This window comes from Salmo salar, chromosome ssa20, assembly GCF_905237065.1.
Source record: "Salmo salar chromosome ssa20, Ssal_v3.1, whole genome shotgun sequence".
Taxonomy (NCBI): Eukaryota; Metazoa; Chordata; class Actinopteri; order Salmoniformes; family Salmonidae; genus Salmo; species Salmo salar.
In genome coordinates, this window is record NC_059461.1 from 36,533,058 (window position 1) to 36,559,259 (window position 26,202).

The window sequence follows — 26,202 nt, forward strand, 5'->3', positions numbered from 1 at the left end:
ATATTTTCCAAACATTACGTTTCTGGCCCTGTCTTCTCCATATTTTCAACTCTCCTTTCGCAGTTTATTTTCTGTCTTATTGCATTAAACTTCATCATTTTTGCCTTCGTGGCTTGACGTTAACTTTTTCTGCCCATCCAAAAAGCATTATTTGGCAATTGGCTGTGTAGGCTATTTGGCTGTGTAGGATAAGTTTAGGCTTATGCAGTAATACCCGATAGCCGAAAACAATGAAAGAAAAACCTCAATGTAGCCTATATAAACTGAACAATAATTATATTTTTGAAGGTATTGTTTCTCTTTATTCAACCCGCCATTCAGCCACCCGCCCTTTAGCCACACATAATTTAATGACCTTAAACCCATGTGCCCCGTGGAGTTAACTGTGGGGACTGCGGGTTATGAGTCAATCTGCGCATCACTAGGCCATACCTGTCACGACTGTCTGAATGATCCGACCAAAATGCAGCGTGTTCGTAGTTCCACATATTTATTTATTCCATGAAACTAAATGCTGTACACTAAATACAAACTGTGACGCAGAGAGGAAAACACACTACTCAAAAGATAATAACCCACAAAAACAGGTGGGACAAACATCAACTTAAATATGACCTCCAATTAGAGGTAACGAGGATCAGCTGCCTCCAATTGGAGATCAACCCAAACAACACCAACATAGAAATACAAAACTAGAAACTGAACATAGAAATACAAAACAGACAAACACCCCCTGTCACGCCCTGACCTACTCTACCATAGAAAATAACAACTTACTATGGTCAGGACGTGACACTACCACATGAAGCTGAAATTTAAAGAGGTTAAGGTAAGGGTTAAAGTTAGGGTTTGGTAAAGGATAAAATGAAGGTAAGGGTAAGGGTAGGGTTAAGACGTCCCAAGGAAACCGGATAGCACGCACTGGTTGGAGAGTATCTGAGAGTGGCTCGGGTGCAGGGCTGTGATGCCCTGGACCAGAACTAGTTGGAAAACGTAGAAAATTCACTCAAACTCTGTTTCATTTTTCCGATCATGCTCACTGTAAATATAAGATTAATAAAATCTATCTATAAATTTGATAGCAAAGGAGATATTCTTGGTTTATTATTCCCACTAAAAAATGTATCAATTTGCTGGCCAGGAACCTTGGGAATTGGACAACTTGTATATGGACACATTAGTAGCAGTACTCAGCTACTAATCACTAAAGATGGAGCATTGTTTGTCTTTGAAATTATTGAATTTTAAATTGTTTTGTATTCAATTGTGTTATCTAACTTGTTCTTGGAGTTATTTTTCTTAATGAATGTGTGAGGCAGATTGCAAGATGAGCTGCTAGCTAGCTGGTTAACCATTTTGACAAATGCAAACGTTAACTAGCTAGCTAGATAGTCAGCTAGTTAATCAACACATTGATAACTTCAATATGCTTCTGTTGTTCTTGAAGTTGAGTTAGCAAATTAAATTAGCAAGTACCACTTTAAATCTTATGAAACAATAATACATTCCCTCATTCCTCTATCTTCTTTTGAGTTTGAAGTTGAAAATGTTTCACCCTAATAACTATTCACGTATTAGCTATAATGCAATGGCAGTGATTCATTGGCCCACCTTGTAGATAATTGTACGGTAGAGAACGTAGACAAGTCAGCATATGAGAGTAGATATTTAATTGTGGGTTTGATTGTGTTTGCATACTTTAGCTTATCAAATCTCTTAGGACAGAGTTAAATGCCCCTTATCTAAGCCTGTCTATGCATACTTTACAATAACACTATAGTTAGATAACGTTAGCTAGTTAGTTTTAGTCATGATGAAGGCTGAAGCATTTCATGAGGCTAAGGAGGCTTATATAAAATGAAGCATAGCAGTAGCTTTTGTTTAGCATTTTCTGGTCCTCATTCCTATTTTCTGAATGCTATGTTGAGAATAAAACATATAAGCTGTTGGTGCTTGATTTAAAGTTGTAGTTTTAACCAACCCTTGTGTGTCAAACCTTTACACACACACACACACGCACACACACACACACGCACACACACACACACACGGAAGCACTTCATAAACTATATTAGCCTATCCTCTTCTCAGGCATGTTAAAGCAAATGGATTTTTCCTTCAGAAAAAAGAACACTGAAATGGCTATAGCTAACTACTCCTACTCTCCCACCAATTAAAACATAATTGCTTGGATAAATCATGATAACCTAGCTAGATAAACATGTCAGATTAGAGTTGACGTTATCTGCTGTCTGAGAAACAGCCAGAGACCTGTGTTAAAACAGCTTGTCAGAGTGATGGATTATCACATAATAGCTGTAGGGCCTAAATCTTAAATGGAAGACAGACAAAGTTAGTTTATGTATTTTGAGGACATTCTATCCATAGCCAAACAAAGTTGCGATGAGCGTAATAGATCATCTAGGCTGTATCCTGTTCCTAATACGTATGCTTCAGTAGTCAAAGACACTGACTTACTGTACGGTTTATGAAGGATCACAAATTATATCCTGTTAGCACAGCACGCTGTAGGTTAATCATGAATCAGAGGCTGTGTCCCAAATGGCACCCCATTCCCTATGTAGTGTAGTGCACAACTTTTACCAGGGCCCATATAGGGCACTATAAAGGGAATAGGGTGCCATTTGGAATGTAAAAAAAAAGCAAGCCATCCCTCCTACTCCACGGCGGTTGATGGTCTCCCAGTCTGGTAGTGGTTTCCATTATAAAACAGGATAGGATTATGAATGGTTAACGTTAGCCGTCCTAATTCATTGTCTTCACTTCATAGATCAGTGTTCCATGTCATTTGATTCCTTGTTCATACTATTGTTTAAGCATAGCCTAGTCTTATTTGTGATGCATAGGATACATATTTTGTTTTCAACTGTGCTCCATTTGTTAACTTTCATTATTTGTCAGTGTTCCTGTGCAAGATAAAACAAGCTTCATATCAGACCGAGTCCACACTGTATTGTAATCTTTGCAACAGGAAACTGTAATCTGTTTTTCATTCTGCCAAAAATGGCAGCCATGTTATTAGATGGCAGCTATGTTATTAAATGGAAGCCATGTTATTTTGTAAACAGAATAAGTTAATCAGTTAATCAGATAAATGAGGCTTATTGATATGGTTGTTGTTCCTGCTACGTCATGCAATAGATGTTAAATAAATTTGACTATTAGGCCTAAATAATTTGTTTGTGGTAGAAATCCAAATTGCCTGGTGTGTACATCTAGGCTGTCAACTATGTGTGCGATCTAGGCCTAAACATGTATTCATTATGTGTTTAATCCTCACTGAGCTCTTCAACTAAAGCAAGTTTTCCCTCTCCTTCCTTCCTTCCTTCCTTCCTTCCTTCCTTCCTTCCTTCCTTCCTTCCTTCCTTCCTTCCTTCCTTCCTTCCTTCCTTCCTTCCTTCCTTCCTTCCTTCCTTCCTTCCTTCCTTCCAGACTCACAGCTTGCGGGATATGAAGCAGCAGGCGGCTACTGCTGCCAAAGTGTTCATCCAGAGAGACTACACCAGCGGCACTGTCTGCCATTTCCAGAACATGTTCCCTTCTGAACTGGAGAACAGGCTACGCTATAGCACTCTAATAGCACTGTGATCACAATAAATAAGATTGCATGGACAGAGAGAACCAAGGTCCGTATCCAAGCATCTCAGAGTAGAACATTGGTCGTAAGTGCTCAGAATAGCCATTTTACTCCTACTCTTATGAGTAAAAATAAAAGCTATGCATGAAGCCTCTTTAGTCACAAATCCAACCTAGTTGGCGGATATTTAGGAGACCTCATGAGGTTGAGAGTTAACAGCATGTGTCTTGATAATAGAAAAATTCAGTCAGGAAGTCAGTGGTTCCTGCACCACATACAATTGCTTTGGAGTTGTTCAAATAATATGTTGATATTTCTATATGATCAATCCATAAATAATCTAGGGTTACATGCAGCATAATCTCTTGCGCTTTTGACAATTATTTCATATGAGGCTTATTTCACATGATATGTCTAAATACTTTTTTGCCACTAGGCTAATAAATAAACATATTTTCAAATATTTAATGACCTACATCATGTTATTTCATGTTATAATTTTGGAGCACAACATCACGTTGTTAAAAAAAGATGCCTAAATTAGGCATGCCTATAAATTGGTCAATTAAAGGCTTCTAGGGGGCTTACAGTGCATTCGGAAAGTATTCAGACCCCTTGACTTTTTCACATTTTGTTACGTTACAACCTTATTCTAAAATTGATGAAATCGTTTTTTTTTTCCCTCATCAGTGTACACACAATAACCCATAATGACAAAGCTAAAACAGGTTTTTAGAAATGTTTGCAAATGTATATGGATATCACATTTACATAAGTATTCAGACCCTTTACTCTGAAGATCCTCTCAAGCTCTGTCAGGCTGGATGTGGAGCGTCGCTCCACAGCTATTTTCAGATCTCTCCAGAGATGTTCGATTGGATTCAAGTCCGGGCTCTGGCTGGGGCACTCAAGGACATTCTTAGACTTGTCCTGAAGCCACTCCTGCGTTGTCTTGGCTGTGTGATTAGGGTCGTTGTCCTGTTGGAAGGTGAACCTTCGCCCCAGTCTGAGGTCCTGAGCGCTGTGGAGCAGGTTTTCATCAAGGATCTCTCTGTACTTTGTTCTGTTTATCTTTCCCTCGATCCAGACTCGTCACCCTGTCTCTGCCGCTGAAAAACCTCCCCACAGCAGGATGCTGCCACCACCATGCTTCACAGTAGGGATGGTGCCAGGTTTCCTCCAGATGTGACCCTTGGCATTCATGCAAAAGAGTTAAAACTTGGCTTCATCAGACTAGAGAATCTTGTTTCTCATGGTCTGATAGTCCTTTAGGTGTCTTTTGGAAAACTCCAAGCGGGCTGTGATGCGCCTTTTATTGAGGGCTGACTTCCATCTGGCCACTCTACCATAAATGCCTGATTGATGGAGTGCTGGAGAGATGGTTGTCCTTCTGGAAGGTCCTCCCATCTCCACAGAGGAACTCTGTAGCTCTGTCAGAGTGACCATCGGGTTCTTGGTCACCTCCCTGACCAAGGCCCTTCTCCCCCGATTGCTCAGTTTGGCTGAGTCTTGGTGGTTCCAAACTTCTTCCATTTAAGAATGATGGAGGCCACTGTGTTCTTGGGGACCTTCAATGCTGCAGACATTAACCCTAACCCTAACCCTAACCCTAACCCAGATCTGTGCCTCGACACAACCCTGTCTCGGAGCTCTACAGACAATTCCTTCGACCTCATGGCTTGGTGTTTGCTCTGACATGTACTGTCAACTGTGGGCCCTTACTTAGACAGGTGTGTGCCTTTCCAAACCATGTCCAATCAATTGAATTTACCACAGATGGACTCCAATCAACTTGTAAAACATCTCAAGGATGATCAATGGAAACAAGATTCACCTGAGCTTAATTTCGAGCAAAAGGCATGAATTAGCTATTTCAGTTTTTGTTTTAATTAAATGTGCATAAATGTCTAAAAAACTGTTTTTGCTTTGTCATCATGGGGTATTGTGTGTAGATTGATGAGGGGGAAAATATTATTTAATCCATTTTAGAATAAGGCTGTAACGTAACTAAATGTGGAAAAAGGGAAGGGGTCTGAATACTTTCCGAATGCACCGTATACAGTGGACATCTGAAGCGTACTATAAAGTTCACAGCTGGTGATGCCTCATCGCCATTGGTTTTTTCCCCATTTGCAAAAATGTCAATGAGCGTCATCACTAGCTTTCCTTTGCGGTACCTCAAACTGTCGTGATTACCAGCTGAGAAACTTTTATGAGTTGCTTTTACTCCTGGCTCAGAGTGTGTTTGAGCAGTATTTTAACATATCCTTTAACCTACTCTGAGCTGGGAGGTTTTGTAGCCTTAAAACAGGTTTTAACAGGATTCCTTGGACTTTTTTCTGAGATGCTTTGTGGATACGGGCCCTGATCCTAGATCAGCAATCCTACTCTGAGACGCTTGATACATACGGCCCCTGATCTGCTAAGGCTCCTGCTGGTCAGACCCATTTGATCTACAAATCATTTTGAGACATATAACATGTTTATGTCCCGTGTCCAGCTCCTCTGTTCTCCTGCTTTTAGTTAGTGCCCTGTGGGGTTTTGTAGGCTAGGCGCCGAACACGTCAAGAAGTGCCGCTGATGCACTCTTCACTGATCTGGTCTTTATCCTCTGTTGAACTGTCACACTTGAGAGCAGAAACTGGTTTGAAAAGCAGGATTTGGTAATAATCCAGGGAATGGAGTGAAGCAGGTCCATGAGGATAAACACTTCTGCTCTATGCCCACATTAAAGAATGTGCAGCTAGCTAAATGGTTAGAGCAGAGTTCACAGGACAAAAACATATTTTTTTTTGCCATGCATGTGCCACATGAAAAGGGTATCTTTACAACACAGCTTTGTGGCACTTCCCTCTTGATTGGGTGGTCTCTCTTTAGCACACTTTTTTCCCTGTAGGATGCAGTACACATACCACTGCTGAAGAAATACAGCGTGCTACTCCTCAGGGAGTCCATCCACAGCTACAGTGCCTCATCATAAAACCTTTCCAACATTTCTCCCATCCCCTTGCTAGCTGTATATCATAGGAATTGTACTGCCAAACTTTTCAAGTGAGCTTGTAATTTTTTTATACAGTCATATTTATTTCACCAGATTTTCTTTTTTCCTTTTTTTCAGATGTCCAAGTGACAAAATACCAAATGCATAAATTCATAAAATACTTTATTTTATTCAACTTTGGATCCATGTTGGTCTTTTATCTGAAATAGATCATGGGGCAGCACATTTTGTTGATGATTTCCACCTCTATTGAAGAATATTGACTTATTGTTAAATGTTATTTTCTATTCCAAGGTTTAGTACAAGAACATGTCTGGCGAAGCACTAAGCTTTCAGTGTATTTGGCAGGTAGCGAGCCAGACCAGCCAAGGACAATAAAATAAATTGGTAATGCTGTCAAATTTTCTCCACATCCCCTTTCCCTTTCATTTTCCTTATTCACATATCTACAGTAGATTGCTTGACACAAAGTAGGCTAAATAACTTGTTTAAGATGGTATCTATCCTCAGAAACTCCTATCGTAGCACACTCTTATCCTAAAGCCTGTGTGCCATACACTTTTTAATGTTCAAATTACTGCATCCAACGTAATGGAAATATGTTCAGACGAAGGAGAAATGTGGTTTGAATCCCAGCCTTTAGATGGGAAATTAGAGGGAGAACAAAGACTCCTCACGGCGGGCACCAAACATGCCTAAGACAACTGATCTGTTGGCGCTTGTTGTTACATTCCTTGGGCAGTGGGTGCATGGGAACATAACTTGGAGGCTGTTCAGAGGCCCAAAAGGCCTGGCTGCTCTCCTCATCTGGTCTGGTTTGCAGGACACTGCAAGTCCGCTCTCTTATTTCTGTCCCAAATGGCACCCTATTCCCTATATAGTGCACTACTTTTGCCCAGTGACCTATGGGCCCTGGGCAAAAGGAATGCACGATATGGACAAAATATCTAATAGCGGGGAAAAAACTGTTGGGATATTGTGACTATGAATTGCGATTTTTCAAACATTTGTGTGAAAACATGGTAATTCCAGCAGACAAGGTTAAAATAAGTGTCAGGGTAGAGAACATCACTTCTAAAATGAGATCATTTGAATTAATACTTACTGTGCTAAATGAATACAAAACCAAATGAAACAAATATTTTCCATAATTGTTCTACATATGATAATAGGATTAGTACACCTACTTATTAACAAACATAACTTTTTAACATGATCATCTAAATATATAAGCGCAGCATTTGTAACACGTTTCGTCGGAAGGAGTGGACCAAAGCGCAGCGTGGTAAGTGTTCATGATTTTTATTCTCAAAAAACACTCAAACAAAATAACATACGGGAAAAACGAAAGCGCACAGTTCTGTCAGGTACAGATAACAAAACAGAAAACAACTACCCACAAACACAGGTGGGAAAAGGCTGCTTAAGTATGATTCCCAATCAGAGATAACGATAGACAGCTGCCTCTGATTGGGAACCCTACTCGGCCAAAACAAAGAAATAGATAACATAGAATGCCCACCCCACATCACACCCTGACCTAACCAAATAGAGAAATAAAGCCGCTCTCTAAGGTCAGGGTGTGACAGCATTAATTAATAAATTAATAACATCAGTTCCTATTTTACCATTATGAGTTCTTAACTAACCTAAGTAATTTATTCAGGCAGCTATAGGCTGCAAATGCAATAGGTAGCTTATGATTCTGTAATTATGTAGAAGTAGGCATTATCATTATTAGAATATAAATTATAAGCCAAAGTGCCTTAACATGTAACACATACCGATTGCAAGGTGCAGCCTGTGTCCAAAACATTGGAGTCTGGTCCAGTCAGTCAACGCGATGGCCTTTACCACGTTTGCGCTGATATCGTTATGCACCCTTGCTGCTACTTATTCAGATCACAGGCGGCTAAAGCTTCTCATCAATAAAGTGTTCTGTAAAATGAATATAGGGCTCAGTTGTTCTACTGGACCAAATGTCCGTTGTAGTCACGTAATAGTCAACATGTGAGCTCCTTCAACTTCTCCCTTAAATGCATACTTTGGGATTCCCCAGAGTCCAATGAACTCGTGGATACTATTTGTATGTCTCTGTGTCCAGTATGAAGGAAGTCAGAGGTAGTTTCGCGAGCCAATGCTAACTAGCGTTTATGCAATGACATTTACATTTACGTAATTTAGCAGACACTTATCTAGAGCGACTTACAAATTGGTGCATTCACCTTATGATATCCAGTGGAACAACCACTTTACAATAGTACATCTATATCTTTTGGGGGGGGGAGTTAGAAGGATTACTTAATCCTATCCCAGGTAGTCCTTAAAGAGGTGGGGTTTCAGGTGTCTCCGGAAGGTGGTGATTGACTCCGCTGTCCTGGCGTCGTGAGGGAGCTTGTTCCACCATTGGGGTGCCAGAGCAGCGAACAGTTTTGACTGGGCTGAGCGGGAACTGTGCTTCCTCAGAGGTAGGGAGGCGAGCAGGCCAGAGGTGGATGAACGCAGTGCCCTTCATTGGGTGTAGGGACTGATCAGAGCCTGAAGGTACGGAGGTGCCGTTCCGCTCACAGCTCCATAGGCAAGCACCATGGTCTTGTAGCAGATGCGAGCTTCAACTGGAAGCCAGTGGAGTGTGCGGTGGAGCGGGGTGACCTGAGAGAACTTGGGAAGGTTGAACACCAGACGGGCTGCGGCGTTCTGGATGAGTTGTAGGGGTTTAATGGCACAGGCAGGGAGCCCCGCCAACAGCGAGTTGCAGTAATCCAGACGGGAGATGACAAGTGCCTGGATTAGGACCTGCGCCGCTTCCTATGTGAGGCAGGGTCGTACTCTGCGAATGTTGTAGAGCATGAACCTACAGGATCGGGTCACCGCCTTGATGTTAGCGGAGAACGACAGGGTGTTGTCCAGGGTCACGCCAAGGCTCTTAGCACTCTGGGAGGAGGACACAATGGAGTTGTCAACCGTGATGGCGAGATCATGGAACGGGCAGTCCTTCCCCGGGAGGAAGAGCAGCTCCATCTTGCCGAGGTTCAGCTCGAGGTGGTGATCCGTCATCCTCACTGATATGTCTGCCAGACATGCAGAGATGCGATTCACCACCTGGTTATCAGAAGGGGGAAAGGAGAAGATTAATTGTGTGTCGTCTGCGTAGCAATGATAGGAGAGACCATGTGAGGATATGACAGCGCCAAGTGACTCGGTGCACAGCGAGAATAGGAGAGGGCCTAGAACTGAGCCCTGGGGGACACCAGTGGTGAGAGCACATGGTGCGGAGACGGATTCTCGCCACGCCACCTGGTAGGAACGACCTGTCAGGTAGGACACAATCCAAGAGTGAGCCGCGCCGGAGATGCCCAACTCGGAGAGGGTGGAGAGGAGGATCTGATGGTTCACAGTATCAAAGGCAGCAGATAGGTCTAGAAGGATGAGAGCAGAGGAGAGAGAGTCAGCTTTAGCAGTGCGGAGAGCCTCCGTGACACAGAGAAGAGCAGTCTCAGTTGAATGACCAGTCTTGAAACCTGACTGATTTGGATCAAGAAGGTAATTCTGAGAGAGATAGCAAGAGAGCTGGCCAAGGACGGCACGCTCAAGAGTTTTGGAGAGAAAAGAAAGAAGGGATACTGGTCTGTAGTTGTTGACATCAGAGGGATCGAGTGTAGGTTTTTTGAGAAGGGGTGCAACTCTCGCTCTCTTGAAGATGGAAGGGACGTAGCCAGCGGTCAAGGATGAGTTGATGAGCGAGGTGAGGTAAGGGAGAAGGTCTCCGGAAATGGTCTGGAGAAGAGAGGAGGGGATAGGGTCATGCGGGCAGGTTGTTGGGCGGCCGGCCGTCACAAGTCGCAAGATTCCATCTGGAGAGAGAGGGGAGAAAGAGGTTAAAGCATAGGGTAAGGCAATGTGAGCAGGACCAGCGGTGTCGTTTGACTTAACAAACGAGGATCGGATGTCGTCAACCTTCTTTTCAAAATGGTTGACAAAGTCATCCGCAGAGAGGGAGGAGGGGGCGGGGGGGAGGAGGATTCAGGAGGGAGGAGACGGTGGCAAAGAGCTTCCTAGGGTTAGAGGCAGATGCTTGGAATTTAGAGTGGTAGAAAGTGGCTTTAGCAGCAGAAACAGAGGAAGAAAATGTGGAGAGGAGGGAGTGAAAAGATGTCAGGTCCGCAGGGTATGCCCATACACTTCCAGTCCTTGTGCAAGTGATAGTTAGCAATTGCTCTCGCGCTAGTAAGCAACTTCCTTCAAACTGCACACAGAGACATAAAAATGGTATCCACGACTTCATCTGACTCTGGGGAAGTAGATAAAGGGCATCCTTGCCAAAATCCCTAAGTATTCTTCTGATTTGGTTATACAGTGTTGGGATGGCGACTTGGGGAGAAATGTGTATCTCCTGTCTAGCTTGTTAATTGTTATCCGGGTCATTGGGACGTCCCTACCCTAAAACCTAAACATTACATTTTTAACTCAGTATTACTATTATTTTATTATAAAATTGTCACATGCTTCATAAACAATAGGTGTAGACTAACAGTGAAATGCCAACAACGCAAAGAGAAAAATACAGAAATAATTGAAAAAGAATAACACGAGGAATAAATACACAATGAGTAATGATAACTTAGCTACTGTATATACATGGGGTAAGTACCGAATTGATGTGCAGGGGTACGAGGTAATTGAAGTAGATATGTACATATAGGTACAATAGGGATAAAGTGATAGGCAGCAGGATAGATAATAAAAAGTAACAGCAGTTAGTGCAAAAATGTCAATGCAGATAGTCCGGGTAGCTATTTGGTTAACTATTTAACTGAATATTTAGCAGTCTGAAGTCTTTCACCATTTTAGGGCTTTCCTCTGAAACCACCTGGTATAGAGGTCCGGGATGGCAGGGAGCTCGGCTCCAGTAATGTACGGGGCCATCCGTACTACCCTCTGTAGCGCCTTGCAGTCTGATACCAAGCAGTATGGCAACTGCTCGGCCTCCGACCGCAAGGGACTACAGAGAGTAGTGCTTACGGCCCAGTACATCACTGGGGCCAAGCTTCTTGCCATCCAGGACCTCTATACCAGGCGGTGTCAGAGGAAGGCTCTAAAAATGGTCAAATACTCCAGCCACCCTAGTCATAGACTGTTCTCTCTGTTACCGCACGGCAAGCGGTACCGGAGCGCCAAGTCTAGGTCCAAGAGGCTTCTAAATACACTGAGGGAAAAAAGTATTTGATCCCCTGCTGATTTTGTATGTTTGCCCACTGACAAAGAAATGTTCAGTCTATAATTTTAATGGTAGGTTTATTTGAACAGTGAGAGACAGAATAACAACAAAAAAATCCAGAAAAATGCAAAGTTTTATAAAATTATTTCCATTTTAATGAGGGAAATAAGTATTTGACCCCTCTGCAAAACATGACAGAACTTGGTGGCAAAACCCTTGTTGGCAATCACAGAGGTCAGACGTTTCTTGTAGTTGGCCACCGTGTTTGCACACATCTCAGGAAGGATTTTGTCCCACTCCTCTTTGCAGATCTTCTCCAAGTCATTAAGGTTTCGAGGCTGACGTTTGGCAACTCGAACCTTCAACTCCCTCCACAGATTTTCTATGGATTAAGGTCTGGAGACTGGCTAGGCCACTCCAGGACCTTAATGTGCTTCTTCTTGAGCCACTCCTTTGTTGCCTTGGCCGTGTTTTTTGGGTCATTGTCATGCTGGAATACCCATCCACGACCCATTTTCAATGCCCTGGCTGAGGGAAGGAGGTTCTCACCCTAGATTTGACGGTACATGGCCCCGTCCATCGTCCCTTTGATGCGGTGAAGTTGTCCTGTCCCCTTAGCAGAAAAACACCCCCAAAGCATAATGTTTCCACCTCCATGTTTGACGGTGGGGATGGTGTTCTTGGGGTCATAGGCAGCATTCCTCCTCCTCCAAACACAGCGAGTTGAGTTGATGCCAAAGAGCTCCATTTTGGTCTCATCTGACCACAACACTTTCAACCAGTTGTCCTCTGAATCATTCAGATGTTCATTGGCAAACTTCAGATGGGCATGTATATGTGCTTTCTTGAGCAGGGGGACCTTGCGGGCGCTGCAGGATTTCAGTCCTTCACGGGGTAGTGTGTTATCAATTATTTTCTTGGTGACTATGGTCCCAGCTGCCTTGAGATCATTGACACGATCCTATAGTTCTGGGCTGATTACTCACCGTTCTCATCATCATTGCAACTCCACGAGGTGAGATCTTGCATGGAGCCCCAGGCCGAGGGAGATTGAAAGATATTTTGTGTTTCTTCCATTTGCGAATAATCGCACCAACTGTTGTCACCTTCTCACCAAGCTGCTTGGCGATGGTCTTGTAGCCCATTCCAGCCTTGTGTAGGTCTACAATCTTGTCCCTGACATCCTTGAAGAGGTCTTTGGTCTTGGCCATGGTGGAGAGTTTGGAATCTGATTGATTGCTTCTGTGGACAGGTGTCTTTTATACAGGTAACAAGCTGAGATTAGGAGCACTCCCTTTAAGAGTGTGCTCCTAATCTTAGCTTGTTACCTGTATAACAGACACCTGGGAGCCAGAAATCTTTCTGATTGAGAGGGGGTCAAATACTTATTTCCCTCATTAAAATGCAAATCAATTCATAACATTTTTGACATGCGTTTTTCTAGATTTTATTGTTGTTATTCTGTCGCTCACTGTTCAAATAAACCTACCATTAAAATTATAGACTGATAATTTCTTTGTCAGTGGGCAAACATACAAAATCAGCAGGGGATCAAATACTTTTTTCCCTCACTGTAGCTTCTACCCCCAAGCTATAAGACTCCTGAACAGCTAATCAAATGGCTACCCAGACTATTTGCATTGCCCCCCCCCAACCACCCTTCTATGCTGCTGCTACTCTCTGTTAGCAAATATGCATTGTCACTTTAATAACTATGCCAACATGTACATATTACCTCAATTACCTCAACACCGGTGCCCCCGTACATTAACTCTGTACCGGTCCCCCCTGTATATAGCCCCGCTATTGTTATTTACTGCTGCTCTTTAATAATTTGTTATTCTTATCTCTTACTTTTTTTGTTAGTATTTTCTTAAAACAGCATTGTTGGTTAAGGGCTTGTAAGTAAGCATTTCACTGTAAGGTCTACACCTGTCTTATTCGGTGCATGTGACAAATACAATTCGATTTGATTTGATGCAGCCATTTAAGATGCTCTCAATGGTGCAGCTGTATAACTTTTTGAGGATCTGAGGGCCCATGACAAATCTTTTCAGCCTCCTGAGGGGGAAGAGGGGTCGTCGTGCCTTCTACATGACTGTGTTGGTGTGTGTGCACCATGATAAATCCTTAGTGATGTAGACACCTAGGAACTTTGACCTGCTCCACTACAGCCCCGTGGATGTGGATGAGGGAGTGCTTGTCCCTCCACTTCCTGTAGTCCATGATCATCTCCTTTGTCTTGCTGAAATTGAGGGGTAAGTTGTTGTTCTGGCACCACATTGCCAGGTCACTGATCACCTCCCAATTGACTGTCTCATCGTTGTCTGTGATCAGGCCAACTACCATCGTGTCATCAGCAAACTTAATGATGGTGTTGGAGTTGTCTGCAGAAACGCAGTCGTGGGTGAACAGTGAGTACAGGAGGGGACTAAGCACACACTCCTGAGGGGCCTCGGTGTTGAGGATCAGTATGGCGGATTTGTTGTTGTCTACCCTTACCACCAGGGGGTGGCCTGTCAGGAAGTCCAGGATCCAGTTGCAGAGGGAGGTGTTCAGTCCCAGGTTCCTGAGCTAAGCGATGAGCTTGGAGGCCACTATGGTGTTGAACAATGAACAGCATTCTCACATAGGTGTTCCTCTTGTCCAGGTGGGAGAGGGCAGTGTGGCGAGCATTAGAGATTGTGTCATATGTGGATCTGTTGGGGCTGAATTCTAATTGGGATGGCTCTGGGATGATGGTGTTGATGTGAGCCATGACCTTTCCAAGCATTTCATGGCTACAGATCTGAGTGCTACAGGGTGATAGTCATTTAGACAGGTTACCTTGGCGTTCTTGAGCACAAAGACTATGGTGGTCTGCGGTCTTGTGAATGTTAACCCTTTTTAGGCCTTAATTACATCGGCTACGAGGAATGAGATCAAACAATCATCCGGAACAGCTGGTGCTCTCATGCATGGTTCAGTGTTGCTTTCCTCGAAGCGAGCATAGAAGGCATTTAGCTCGTTTGGTAGGCTCACATCACTGGGAAGCTTGCGGCTGGGTTTCGTTTTGTAATCTATGAAAGTTTGCACGCCCTGCCACATCCGTTGAGCATCAGACCAGGCATAGTAGGATTCAATCTTAGTCCTGTTTTGACTTTTCGATGGATTGTTGGAGGTTGTAGTGGGATTTCTTATAAGTGTCCGGATTAGTGTCCCCCTACCTTGAAAGCAGCAGCTCTAGCCTTTAGCTCAGTGTGGATGTTGCCTATAATCCATGGCTTCTGGTTGGGATATGTACGTACTGTCACCGTGGGGACGATGCAATGCATTTATTAATGAAGCTGGTGACTGATGTGTTAAACTCCTCAATGCTATCAGATGAATCACGGAACATATTCCAATCCTCTAGCAAAACAATCCTGTAGCTTAGCATTGGCTTCATTAGATCACTTCTGTGTTGAGCATCACTGTACTTCCTGTTTGAGTTTTGCTTGTAAGCAAAAATTGGGATGATAGAGTTCTGGTCAGATTTGCTAAATGGAGGGCGAGGGAGAGCTTTGTATGAGTATTTGTGTGTGGAGTAATGGTGATCTAGAGTTTTGTCGCCTCCTAAAACAGATTTCAGTTTCCCTACTTTAAAATCACTGGCCACTAGGAGCGTTATCAAGGATAATGCTCTTGATAAATAGTATGGTCTGCAGCTTATCATGTGGCATTCCAAAACCTCAATACTTCCTTTTAACATTAGAGATCGCGCACCAGCTGATAACAAAGAGACCACAAACCACCCCCTTAACCTTACCCGAAGCTGCCATTTGGTCTTGACGGGCCTGGTCCGGAGCTGGCCCAGAGCTTCCGACTCGCTTCCGACACCAACACAGTCCAGAAGCTGTTTTTTTGGTTATAGGAAATGAGGGTGGAAATATTTTGTAAAACAAAAGTTAAGATCAGCGTAAAAAAAAGACACAAAATGGCCAGGAGCCCATAAGACGGCAGCTATCCACTGCAGCGCCATCTTCATCGCGTTACAACATTTTTACGTTTGACGTCAATGTCGTAGTTGTACATTTTCGGTGAAAATCACTACAATAAATGTTCTTTAGCTGTCACCCTGGCCTGATGTTGGCTACACTATTTAGAAAATGCCCTTTCCTTAGTGCTGCCAGTGGGAGCAAAGGACACTGTCCAGTGTTGTAGTGTTGTTGGCTTGCAGCGCAAACTCTCCCCATTGAGCAGTGTAGACTGTATCACGGTGACAACAGATGGTTACTACCAATATTACAAGTTATTTTTCGTGAAGGCTGCTTTCCTACTAAAAATAAAATCAAGTGGGATGGAACAATTTGGAGATGGTGACCAAATCCAGATGGTGATCAATACTATAAGTTATTTCTCCCTCATCATAAAATAAACATCACATTCTGGTGCAAGTTTCAATGAGCACCATGCAGTTGCCAGCTAGCCAGCATAAACTAGCTGGAAAGGGCAGCAAGGGCTTATCAGGACCGAATCCATTTGTTTCTACACTCGCCTGCAGGCATGTCCGTATAGCCTCTCCCCACCAGCATCTAACTGCGGGCTCTAAGCAGGGATGCTTGTGATTGACCAGCATGTGCATGCTATGCAAAGAATGAGAGAGCTTGCTTGTGATTGGTCTGCATCCTCTGTGCATGTACAGAGTGAATGAACAGAGTCTAGCACATCTCATTGGAGGAGGTACTGTATAGTTTTTGTTGTATTTTCATTTATCAGACACTCTTATCCTGAGTGATTTACAGTAGTGAGCACATAGATTTTCATATTTTTCACACTGGTCCCCTGTGGGAATCAAACCCACAAACCTGGCATTGCAAGTGCCATGGTCTACCATCTGAGCCACATTGGACCCTGGTATAAATTTAAAATAGCCCCCTTTTTTAAATTGTCACCTAAAATGACATACCCAAATCTAACTGCCTGTAGCTCAGGCCCTGAAGCAAGGGTATGCATATTCTTGATATCATTTGAAAGGAAACACTTTGACATTTGTGGAAATGTGAACTGAATGTAGGAGAATATAACACAATAGATTTGGTAGAAGAAAATACAAAGAAAAAAACAATATTTTTTTTCTACCACCGTCTTTGAAATGCAACAGGTCCCAACTCTAGCCATCACTCTGGTTGTAAGTCCGATGGTGTCCACAAGATGGCAGCAGTGTATGTGCAAAGTGTCAGACGGATAACTTGAAGTAGGAGCAAACTACATGACATTTAGTGTGAAGTCACCCAGGTACATTTGGGCAAATCGTGAAGGAGATATTTACATTCACATTACATTTTTCTGCAAGAATATCATCAAATCTGTATACTTGGACTGATTTAGCTTTCCAGTATTAGTAGCCATATTATAAGTTCAACATTTGCAAAACACCCAGTTTTCATAACTTCATAACTCTGCATATTCTTATAATTTTTGTCCAAAAGGAAACGGCTTGCTGTCGCACAAGGTTAGCAGCAACATTTTGCAACAGATACGGGGTTCCCGTAAAGCCCAGCTCTTGGCTATCTAGCTATCGTTATTTGACCCCGATTGGTGCTTATTTGACAAAGTTACAGTCAATCAAGTGAAGACCGCCCGCGTCATCGGCGTGCTATGAAGGCGTCGCTCTCTGACCAAATGTGGTGTCCTATCGGATATACTACACTCCTAATGATATAGTGAAGTCTGGTTACGTTCTAGGATCTCTGAGAAATAAATACGAACGTTATTTGACTGGTTGAAACAACGTTTAGGGTTAGATTTTCACAGATTATTTTCTTTGCAAATTGAATAAGTGGTAATACAAAATCGATCGTGCATGCTATATGGACCTTTTTAGGATATGAAAAAGGATTTTATCTAACAAAACGAGTCTTAATGTTATCTCTGGGACTCTTTCACCTTCAGAGGTGAATTAATTTGTCACGGCTATCACTGTAGCAGGAAGGGTCAGAGTCAAGGGCAGGAGACGGAGGTCCAAAAACACAGATATTTATTAACACAGTTTGGAAAAATAGGCCACCGCAATACTGGGTACGCCTAAACACCCGACAGGAGCACAGCTCCAAAACAATAAAGAGAACGGGGCGCAGCCCGGCAATAATAATAGACAGCTCCACAGAACGCTGAACTAACATGCAGCGTCAAAATACGAACAGCCCTTCGAAATGACACAAAACAATCGAATACCGTACGAATACCTGAACAAAAAGGACAAACTAAATCCCCCCCCACACACACTAATTACAAACAAGGAACAGGTGCAGACCTAGACAGACAAAACCAAACACAGAAACATAGATCGGTGGCAGCTAGTAGGCCGGCGACGACGAGCGCCGAGCGCCGCCCGACCGGGGAGGGGCGTCACCTTCTATGGATACTGTGACATTATTGTTGTTAGGAGCCCTCCTCTCCGCATGGCATTTGTTTGCATTAATAGCTACTGTAAATTGGACAGTGCAGGTACATTAACAAGAATTTAAGCTTTCAGCTGATATGAGACACTTATATGTACTGACATTTGTTTTTTCTCTAAAATCTGCGATCGTGACAAACGGAGCTGCATGATTTACAACTGTCCCATTGATGGAACGCCTATCCCTAATTAACAGGGATAGGCGTGTGTCAAAAAAATGAGAAAATCGCAGCCTCTTGCGAAATGGCTATTGCACATGTCAATATAGCAATTTCGATCTGAATTCTATTAATCCTTTAGCCCTAGTGCACAATATAGGTGATAGGGTGCTATTTGGGACGCAAGCTCAGTCTCTTCAATGGGCTTGCTCAGGAGACCAGATTGGAGACTCGCACCGACAGTCTTCACTACTTCCAGTGGTCCAACACCCCTTGGCCTAACCTGGCATGATGAGTTAATGTTAGCCACCCCTTATTTCCACTCTGTACGTAATTAGGGAGTGTGATTGCTTGAACTCTGTCAGAGCCACATTGCATCTCTCATATCAGCAACACCTATCATCACTGGTTTGATGGAAACCTTGGGAAAGGTTTTTTTTACTATGCTAGTCTGCCAGTAGATAAGGAGAGATTCCTCACTAGAGGTTTTGGTGTGTCCTGCAGGGGTATGAAGTGAAAACATGTGGTGAGCACAAGGCCAAGGCATCCTAATTATTTTGGGAGGCTTGGCCAATAGTGTAGAGGGATTGCAGCATTCTCTGATTCAATAGATTCTGGGAATCAAGCCACTTATTTATCCCAAGGATGAAAATAATGGAAAAATTGTACTTGCCATTTGTTAGATAACTAAAACTCCATTTCATTATTTAAAATAAAAAAATCATAACTTGGTTACTAGCTTGATTGCCATCCCTTAGAGCTCACCATATGTATCATCTTCAAGGGTACAGACTTTGATTTAACATGGGTTGGGTTACTTCCCAAATGGCTCCCTATACAGTGCCTTCGAAAAGTAGACCCCTTGACTTTTTCCACATTTTGTTACGTTACAGCCTTATTCTAAAATGGATTAAATAAATGTTTTTCCTCATCAACTACACAGAATACCTCATAATCACAAAGCAAAAACAGTTTTTTAGATATTGTTTTAAATGTAGAAATTTGCAACTGTATTAACAAGAAAAAACAGAAATACCTTATTTACATAGTATTCAAACCCTTTGCTATGAGACTCGAAATTGAGATCAGGTGATCCTGTTTCCATTGAGATGTTTCTACAACTTGATTGGAGTCCACCTGAGGTAAATTCAATCGATTGGAAAGGATTTGGAAAGGCACACACCTGTCTATATAAGGTCCCAGAGTTGACAGTGCATGTCAGAGCAAAAACCAAGCCATGAGGTCAAAGGAATTGCCTGTAGAGCTCCGAGACAGGATTGTGTCGAGGCACAGATCTGGGGAAGGGTACTAAAAACTTTCTGCAGCATTGAAGGTTCTCCAAGAACACAGTGGCCTCCATTCTTAAAAGGAAGAAGTTTGGAATCGCCAATACTCTTCCTAGAGCTGGCCTCCCTGCCAAACTGAGCAATCGGGGGAGAAGGGACTTGGTCAGGGAGGTGACCAAGAACATGATGGTCACTCTGATAGAGCTCCAGAGTTCCTCTGTGGAGATGGGAGTCCCTTCCAGAAGGACAACTATCCCTGCAGCACTCCATCAATCAGGCCTTTATGGTAGAGTGGCCAGACGGAAGTCACTCCTCAGTAAAAGGCACATGACAGCCCGCTTGGAGTTTGCCAAAAGGCACCTAAAGACTCTCAGACCATGAGAAACAAGATTCTCTGGTCTGATGAAACTAAGATTCAACTCTTTGCTCTGAATGCCAAGTAGCACGTCAGGAGGAAACCTGGCACCATCCCTACTGTGAAGCATGGTGGTAGCAGCATCATGCTGTGGAGATGTTTTTCAGAGGCAGGGACTGGGAGACTAGTCAGGATCGAGGGAAAGATGAACGGAGCAAAGTACAGAGATCCTTGTTGAAAACCTGCTCCAGAGTGCTCAGAACCTCAGACTGGGGTGAAGGTTCACCTTCCAACAGGACCATGACCCTTAGCACACAGCCAAGACAATGCAGGAGTGGCTTCGGGACAAGTCTCTGAAAGTCCTTGAGTGGCCGGCCATAGCCCGGACTTGAACCCGATCGAACATCTCTGGAGAGACCTGAAAATAGCTGTGCAGTGACACTCCCCATCCAACCTAACAGAGCTTGAGAGGCTCTGCAGAGAAAAATGGGAGAAGCTCCCCAAACACAGGTGCGCCAAGCTTGTAGCATCATACCCAAGAAGACTCGAGGCTCTAATCACTGCCAAAGTTGCTTCCACAAAGTACTGAATAAAGGGTCTGAATATTTACGTAAATATACTGTTTCCTTCTCTTTTTTTTGCAAAAATGTCTAAAAACCTGTTTTTACTTTGTCGGTATGGCGTATTGTGTGTAGGTTGATGAGGGGGAAAAAACTCTAATACATTTTACAATAAGGCTGTAACGTAACAAAAGGTACAGTACAGTGCACTACTAACTACTAGCTGGTCAAAAGTAGTGCACTACATTATGGATAGGGTGCTATTTGAGAAACAACTTTTTTTCAATTGTGGTTGGTGTTTCAGATTGATAAGCAGCAGTTTGATGAGACTGTGAGGACATTGAACAACCTGTATGCTGTGGCAGAGATGCTGGGAGGCTCGTCGTATCTGGAGGGCTGTCTGGCCTGCCTCACAGCTTACACCATCTTCCTCTGTATGGAGACACAGTACAAGAAGGTGGGAGACCCTCAACCATCCACACAACTTGGGTTTCCAGATATCGAGATTGGAAGTACAAAAAAAAAGTATGAATGTATGTAAGATTTGTAAGTCGGTGTGGATAAGAGTGTCAGCTAAATGACAACAACAACAAAAATATTCCATGAATCAGAAGGGAATGAGAAGGAAACGTGGAATCCTTCAAGGATTTCTGGAAAACCTGGGAATTTTGAGACACAAAACAGAATCCTGCATGCAACTTAATGTATGCTGACTACAAAGCTCCACCAAGTAGAGCCAATGTACTTTAAAAAATGCTTTGAAGTTATCAAATTTAGATTGAGGACAAACAGATTTAATAGATTTTATGCTAATCAGCAGCCCTATTTTGGAGTTGGAAAGAAAGGCCCCCTCATAGAATTGCTTGAAATTAAAGGGTATTTTGTTCCCACACTGAAGGTCTTTATTGCTGTCATGTAATCCGTCAAGATATTTGATCAATGGTTTTATCTTCATGTTGCAATTTAGTAAGTCTGAATTAGGAGTGAGGAACCCAAACCAGTACAGTGAAGGGAAATGAGATGTGAGGCATTGATATTAATATAATCACCTTTATGATGTACAGTCAGTTAAAATGGCAGCGAGCAGCACAGCTCTAACAGTAGAGCCCATACAAGCAGATATAGACAATCTGATTTTAAATGTGATTTAAAAATGTACCTCTTTAGTAATTTAGCAGACGCTCTTATCCAGAGCGACTTACATAATACTATTACTACACAAATGCCTTTCTCAGATCCAGCTCTACCGGGTGGCACAGACAACCATATAGGATTTGATTTATTTCTGTGATCCATTGATTCGGACTCCTCGTGGGAGTCATAAAGGGGCTTACATGTTAATGTCATCCTACCTGGAAATAATGTGGAGACTTGGTCATGTGCCTAAAGGAAATCCTAGTGGGAAAATAGATCATTGTAATTTAGGAGGATAAATGCTATTCCTCTTGGCCAGTCCTACGCATGTAACAGGACCCCAATAAGAGATATGGGTTATATCCCAATAATCTCTCCATCCTCCTGAAGTGTGCATTCGTTTACTACACCCAACAAATGTAAAAGTTTTAGATTGGTGTAATGAAAGTGCGTGCCTGCCTGCCCCTGTACCTGTTTCGATGGGGCCTGCTGCCCCACGAGGTCTTCTCCTCGCCGACCCTCTAGTGAGCCACTCTCTCTCTCTTTTCCCGGGGGAATAAAATGCTCCGGGAGAAAACAAAGTATTTTGATTGTATAACAACGGTTGGAGAGAGGAGGTTCTCAGATTCCTGTAGGTACCTCTAAATTTTGAGGTCAGTAGCAGAAATTTTACAAAGAAGATATTTGATATGGCTTTGAGATACACGAGCGCATGAAATACACATTGGCCATTGCATTGTGCAGTAGGATACAACTTCAACATTTTTTTTGGAACATTACATGTAATACATGGCTACTAGCAGTGGGTATTACATTTAGAGTTAGTGATCTAGCTAATGTGTTTGAAGTTTCCACTTTCTCAGGTGGTGAATTAGCCCCAAATAAATTGGCCTATGATATTAGATCACATAAAGATGCAGGCAAATTCATCTCTATTAAAAATAGTTTTTAAAATTGGAAAATTCTAGAGCCCTATTTTAACAGTAAAATACAACAATACCTTATTTATTAAATACCATCTCGGTAGTCTATTACACTGTTTAATAAAGCACAATGAATGACTTTATAAGACTATAGTAATAATATACCATTTAGCAGATGCTTTTATCCAAAGCGACTCAGTCATTGCGTGCCTACATTTTATGTTTGGATGGTCCCAGGAATCTAACCCACTATCCTGGCATTGCAAGCACCGTGCTCTACCAACTGAGCTACTGATTGTTTCTATTGTGACACCGCATAAATTTTTTGGTGCAACCAAATCATGGGCTGGTGCCACCAAGTGAAAAACCAGGTGAAAATGTTAGTTTGGAACCCTGGGCTAGCTAGAGGGAATGTCCATATGCCAGTCATTTTCTTTCAAATCCATGAAGTGAACAAGTGCACACTTTGGGAGTACGGTGAGATTATTAGGAAGCAACCCGTGGGCTCTCGTATATTGGTGAAATATTGTTATGTATGACCCAGCATTAAGACTCCTTTATGACCTATCAGATAGCTGGTTGCATAGGCCTACAGAGTACAGCCTACATCCCAAAAAAGCCCAATAAGGCTCATGATATTAGAGACTGTATCGTCCCCTGATGAAAATAAAGTGTCAGGGACTTTGTGAAATTGTCCATCACTGTTTTCATAGACGGAAAAGGAGTTGTAATGGAGAGCATCTATGCGGCTTGGGTGTAAATCGACATTTGACAAAGTTTGAATGATTTATATGAATCTGGTACCATAGAAAAGTTATAGTACGCTATGTACAGGAATAAGTGTGTCTGTCACGTCCTGACCAGTAAAGGGGTCATTTTGTTATTGTAGTATGGTCAGGACGTGGCAGGGGTGTGTTTGTTTTGTGTTGTTGGGATTTTTGGGTACTGTTCTATGTCATGTATTTCTATGTTTGTATTTCTAGTTCTATTTCTATGTTCAGGGTTTTGGTTTGGCCTTCAATTGGAGGCAGCTGTTCTTCGTTCCCTCTAATTGGAGGCCATATTTAAGTAGGAGTTTTCAGCTTGTGTTTTGTTGGTGGTTGTTTCCATGTATAGTCATTGTACCTTACAGGACTGTTTTTCGTCGTTGTTTTGTTTCAGTGTTTTGTATCCTCTTAATAAATAAGAAGATGAGCATTCACATACCCGCTGCATTTTGGCCCACTCAATACACCGTTTGTGACAGTGTCATTGGTGTTCCAATCTCATCTGGATTTCTATTCGACCAGACAGGTTTGATATGGGATGATTTGAACCATTGGCTTGATTTTATATTTTATGAGGACTCATAAAGATTGAAGTCAAGATGAATGATTTGAAATGACTTCTCAACTGAGCACACCCAAAAGATGAACTACAGTAAATTTGACAAAATGTACATCATAAGTTGATTATTATTATGTATTTTTTTTATTTTAGCTAACACTAACCCTTTTCCTAACCTTAACTTGATTCTCCTAACCTGCTATGTTATTTATCCTAACCTGCTGCGTAAGTTCTCCTAAACCTGCTCCAAAAAGTAAAGTCTCACAAAAGCTTGATACAGTACCTTCTAGCCATGACCCTCCTTCCAGTCCACTTAGAACATGAGGGGAAGAGGTCAAGGTTGAGAGAGACACAAGTCTACTCTCCTTATTGGTGAAAGGAAATTCTCCAGCTTGAAAGTAAAGTTGGCAATCTTCCAACATGAAATAATTGAACTTAAACTATGTATAGCAAGGAGAGTTGTAAAATGTAAAATGTTTTATTTTTTCCTTTTTCAGCTTTTGAAGAAGATTTCCAAGTTCATCCAGGAGCAGAATGATAAGATCTATGCTCCACAAGGTCTTCTCCTCATCGACCCTAATGAGAGATGCCTCAGAGGTGTATCCTTCTACACCAAGCAGTTTTATAGACATTAAAGCAACATGTCTATTTTTGAAAGGAGACTCAGACTCAGTGTCCCAAATGTCACCCTACTGTATTAAGGCTACTACTTTGTAAGGTAGTGCACTATATAGGAAATGGTGACATTTGGGATGCAGTCTCAATACGTACTAGGGACACAGGGTAAACCAGTTACTCTTAGCCAATAGCACTTAGAAAAACCTCTATTTAGAATTAGTATTCTGCTTTTTTTCAGTACCCACAGCAAACTCGGCCATTTGAAGGCATTTGAAAACGCCTTCAATGCGTTTTTTAAGCCTTCATTAAGTCTGTCAAATGGTTTACCTTGCAGATGTAAACACAGAAATACAAGCTGCTTGTATTACAATAACAGCACAATGAGTTGTGTGATGCTGTCACGTCCTGACCCTAGTAAGATGTCATTGTCTATAGTAGAGTAGGTCAGGGCGTGACAGGGGGTGTTTTTGGGTTGTTCTATGTTTAAGTTCTAGTTTTTCTGTTTCTATGTTGGGATTATTTGGGTTGATCTCTAATTGGAGGCAGCTGATCCTCGTTGCCTCTGATTAGAGTTCATATTTAAGTAGGGGTTTTTCTTCCTGGGTTTTGTGGGTAGTTGTTTTATGTTTAGTGTATGTCACCTGACGGAACTGTTATCGGTCGTTTTGTTGTTTTGTTTAAGTATATTCATTAAAAGGAAATATGAGCACTTCACACGCCGCGCCTTGGTCCCCTTTATACGACCCGCGTTACAGAACTACCCACCATGATTGGATCAAGCGGCGTTCCCGCGGCAGAAATGGACACCTGGTCACATCAGGAGTGGATTGAGAGACTGGACTTGGGGCCAGGTAATCGAGCGATATCAGAGCCTACCTGGGAAGAACGAGAGGCAGACCCAAAACATTTTGGGGGGTGGGGGGGCACACGGGTAGTTTGGCTGGTCCAGGACTGGGAACTGAGCCAATTCCCCGTGCTTTTTGTGGTAAGCATGTGCCTGCCTCTCGCACTCTCTCTCCAGTGTGCCTCCATAGCACAGTACGTCCTGTGCGTGTTCTTCGCACTCTCTCTCCTGTGCGCATCCATAACTCAGTACGGCCGGTGCCTGCTTTGAGCACTCGGTCCTCAGTGCATCTCCCCAGTCCAATGAGACCGGTTCCTGCTCCACGTACAAAGCCTCCAGTGATAATCGATGGTCCGACGCCTGTAGACATGATCCATGGCACTAAGCCTCTAGTGATGATCCATGGCCCGGAGCCTGTAGGGATATTCCATGGCACGAAGCCTGAAGAGGTAATCCATGGCCAGGAACCTGAAGAAATAATCCTTGGCAAAAAGCCTGGAGGGATTATAAATGGTCCGGAGCCTGTAGGGATAAACCATGGCACGAAGCCTGTAAGAATAATCCATGGCCCGGCACCTGTAGAGATAATCCATGATAAGAAGCCTCCAGTGATGATCCTTGGCGCAGAACCTGTAGAGATGATCCATGGCATGGAGCCAGCAGCAACGGTCACTAGTCCGGAACCTATTATGACGCCTCCCAGTCCGGAGCCTCCGGCGACGCTTTTCCGTCCGGAGCCTCCAGCGACACTCCACAGTTC

The 26,202-nt window shown here is 42.8% G+C and overlaps 1 protein-coding gene across 1 annotated transcript; it reads left to right on the forward strand.

Annotated features, from left to right (window-relative positions):
- The first annotated feature begins 864 nt into the window (after positions 1-864).
- LOC106580544 (golgin subfamily A member 7-like) lies at positions 865-24,615 on the forward strand. The gene is made up of 4 exons (XM_014161732.1): positions 865-870; positions 3,454-3,580; positions 20,903-21,054; positions 24,478-24,615. Exons 1-4 carry the CDS (start codon positions 865-867, stop codon positions 24,613-24,615), a joined length of 423 nt encoding a protein of 140 aa, XP_014017207.1.
- Positions 24,616-26,202: the final 1,587 nt, after the last annotated feature.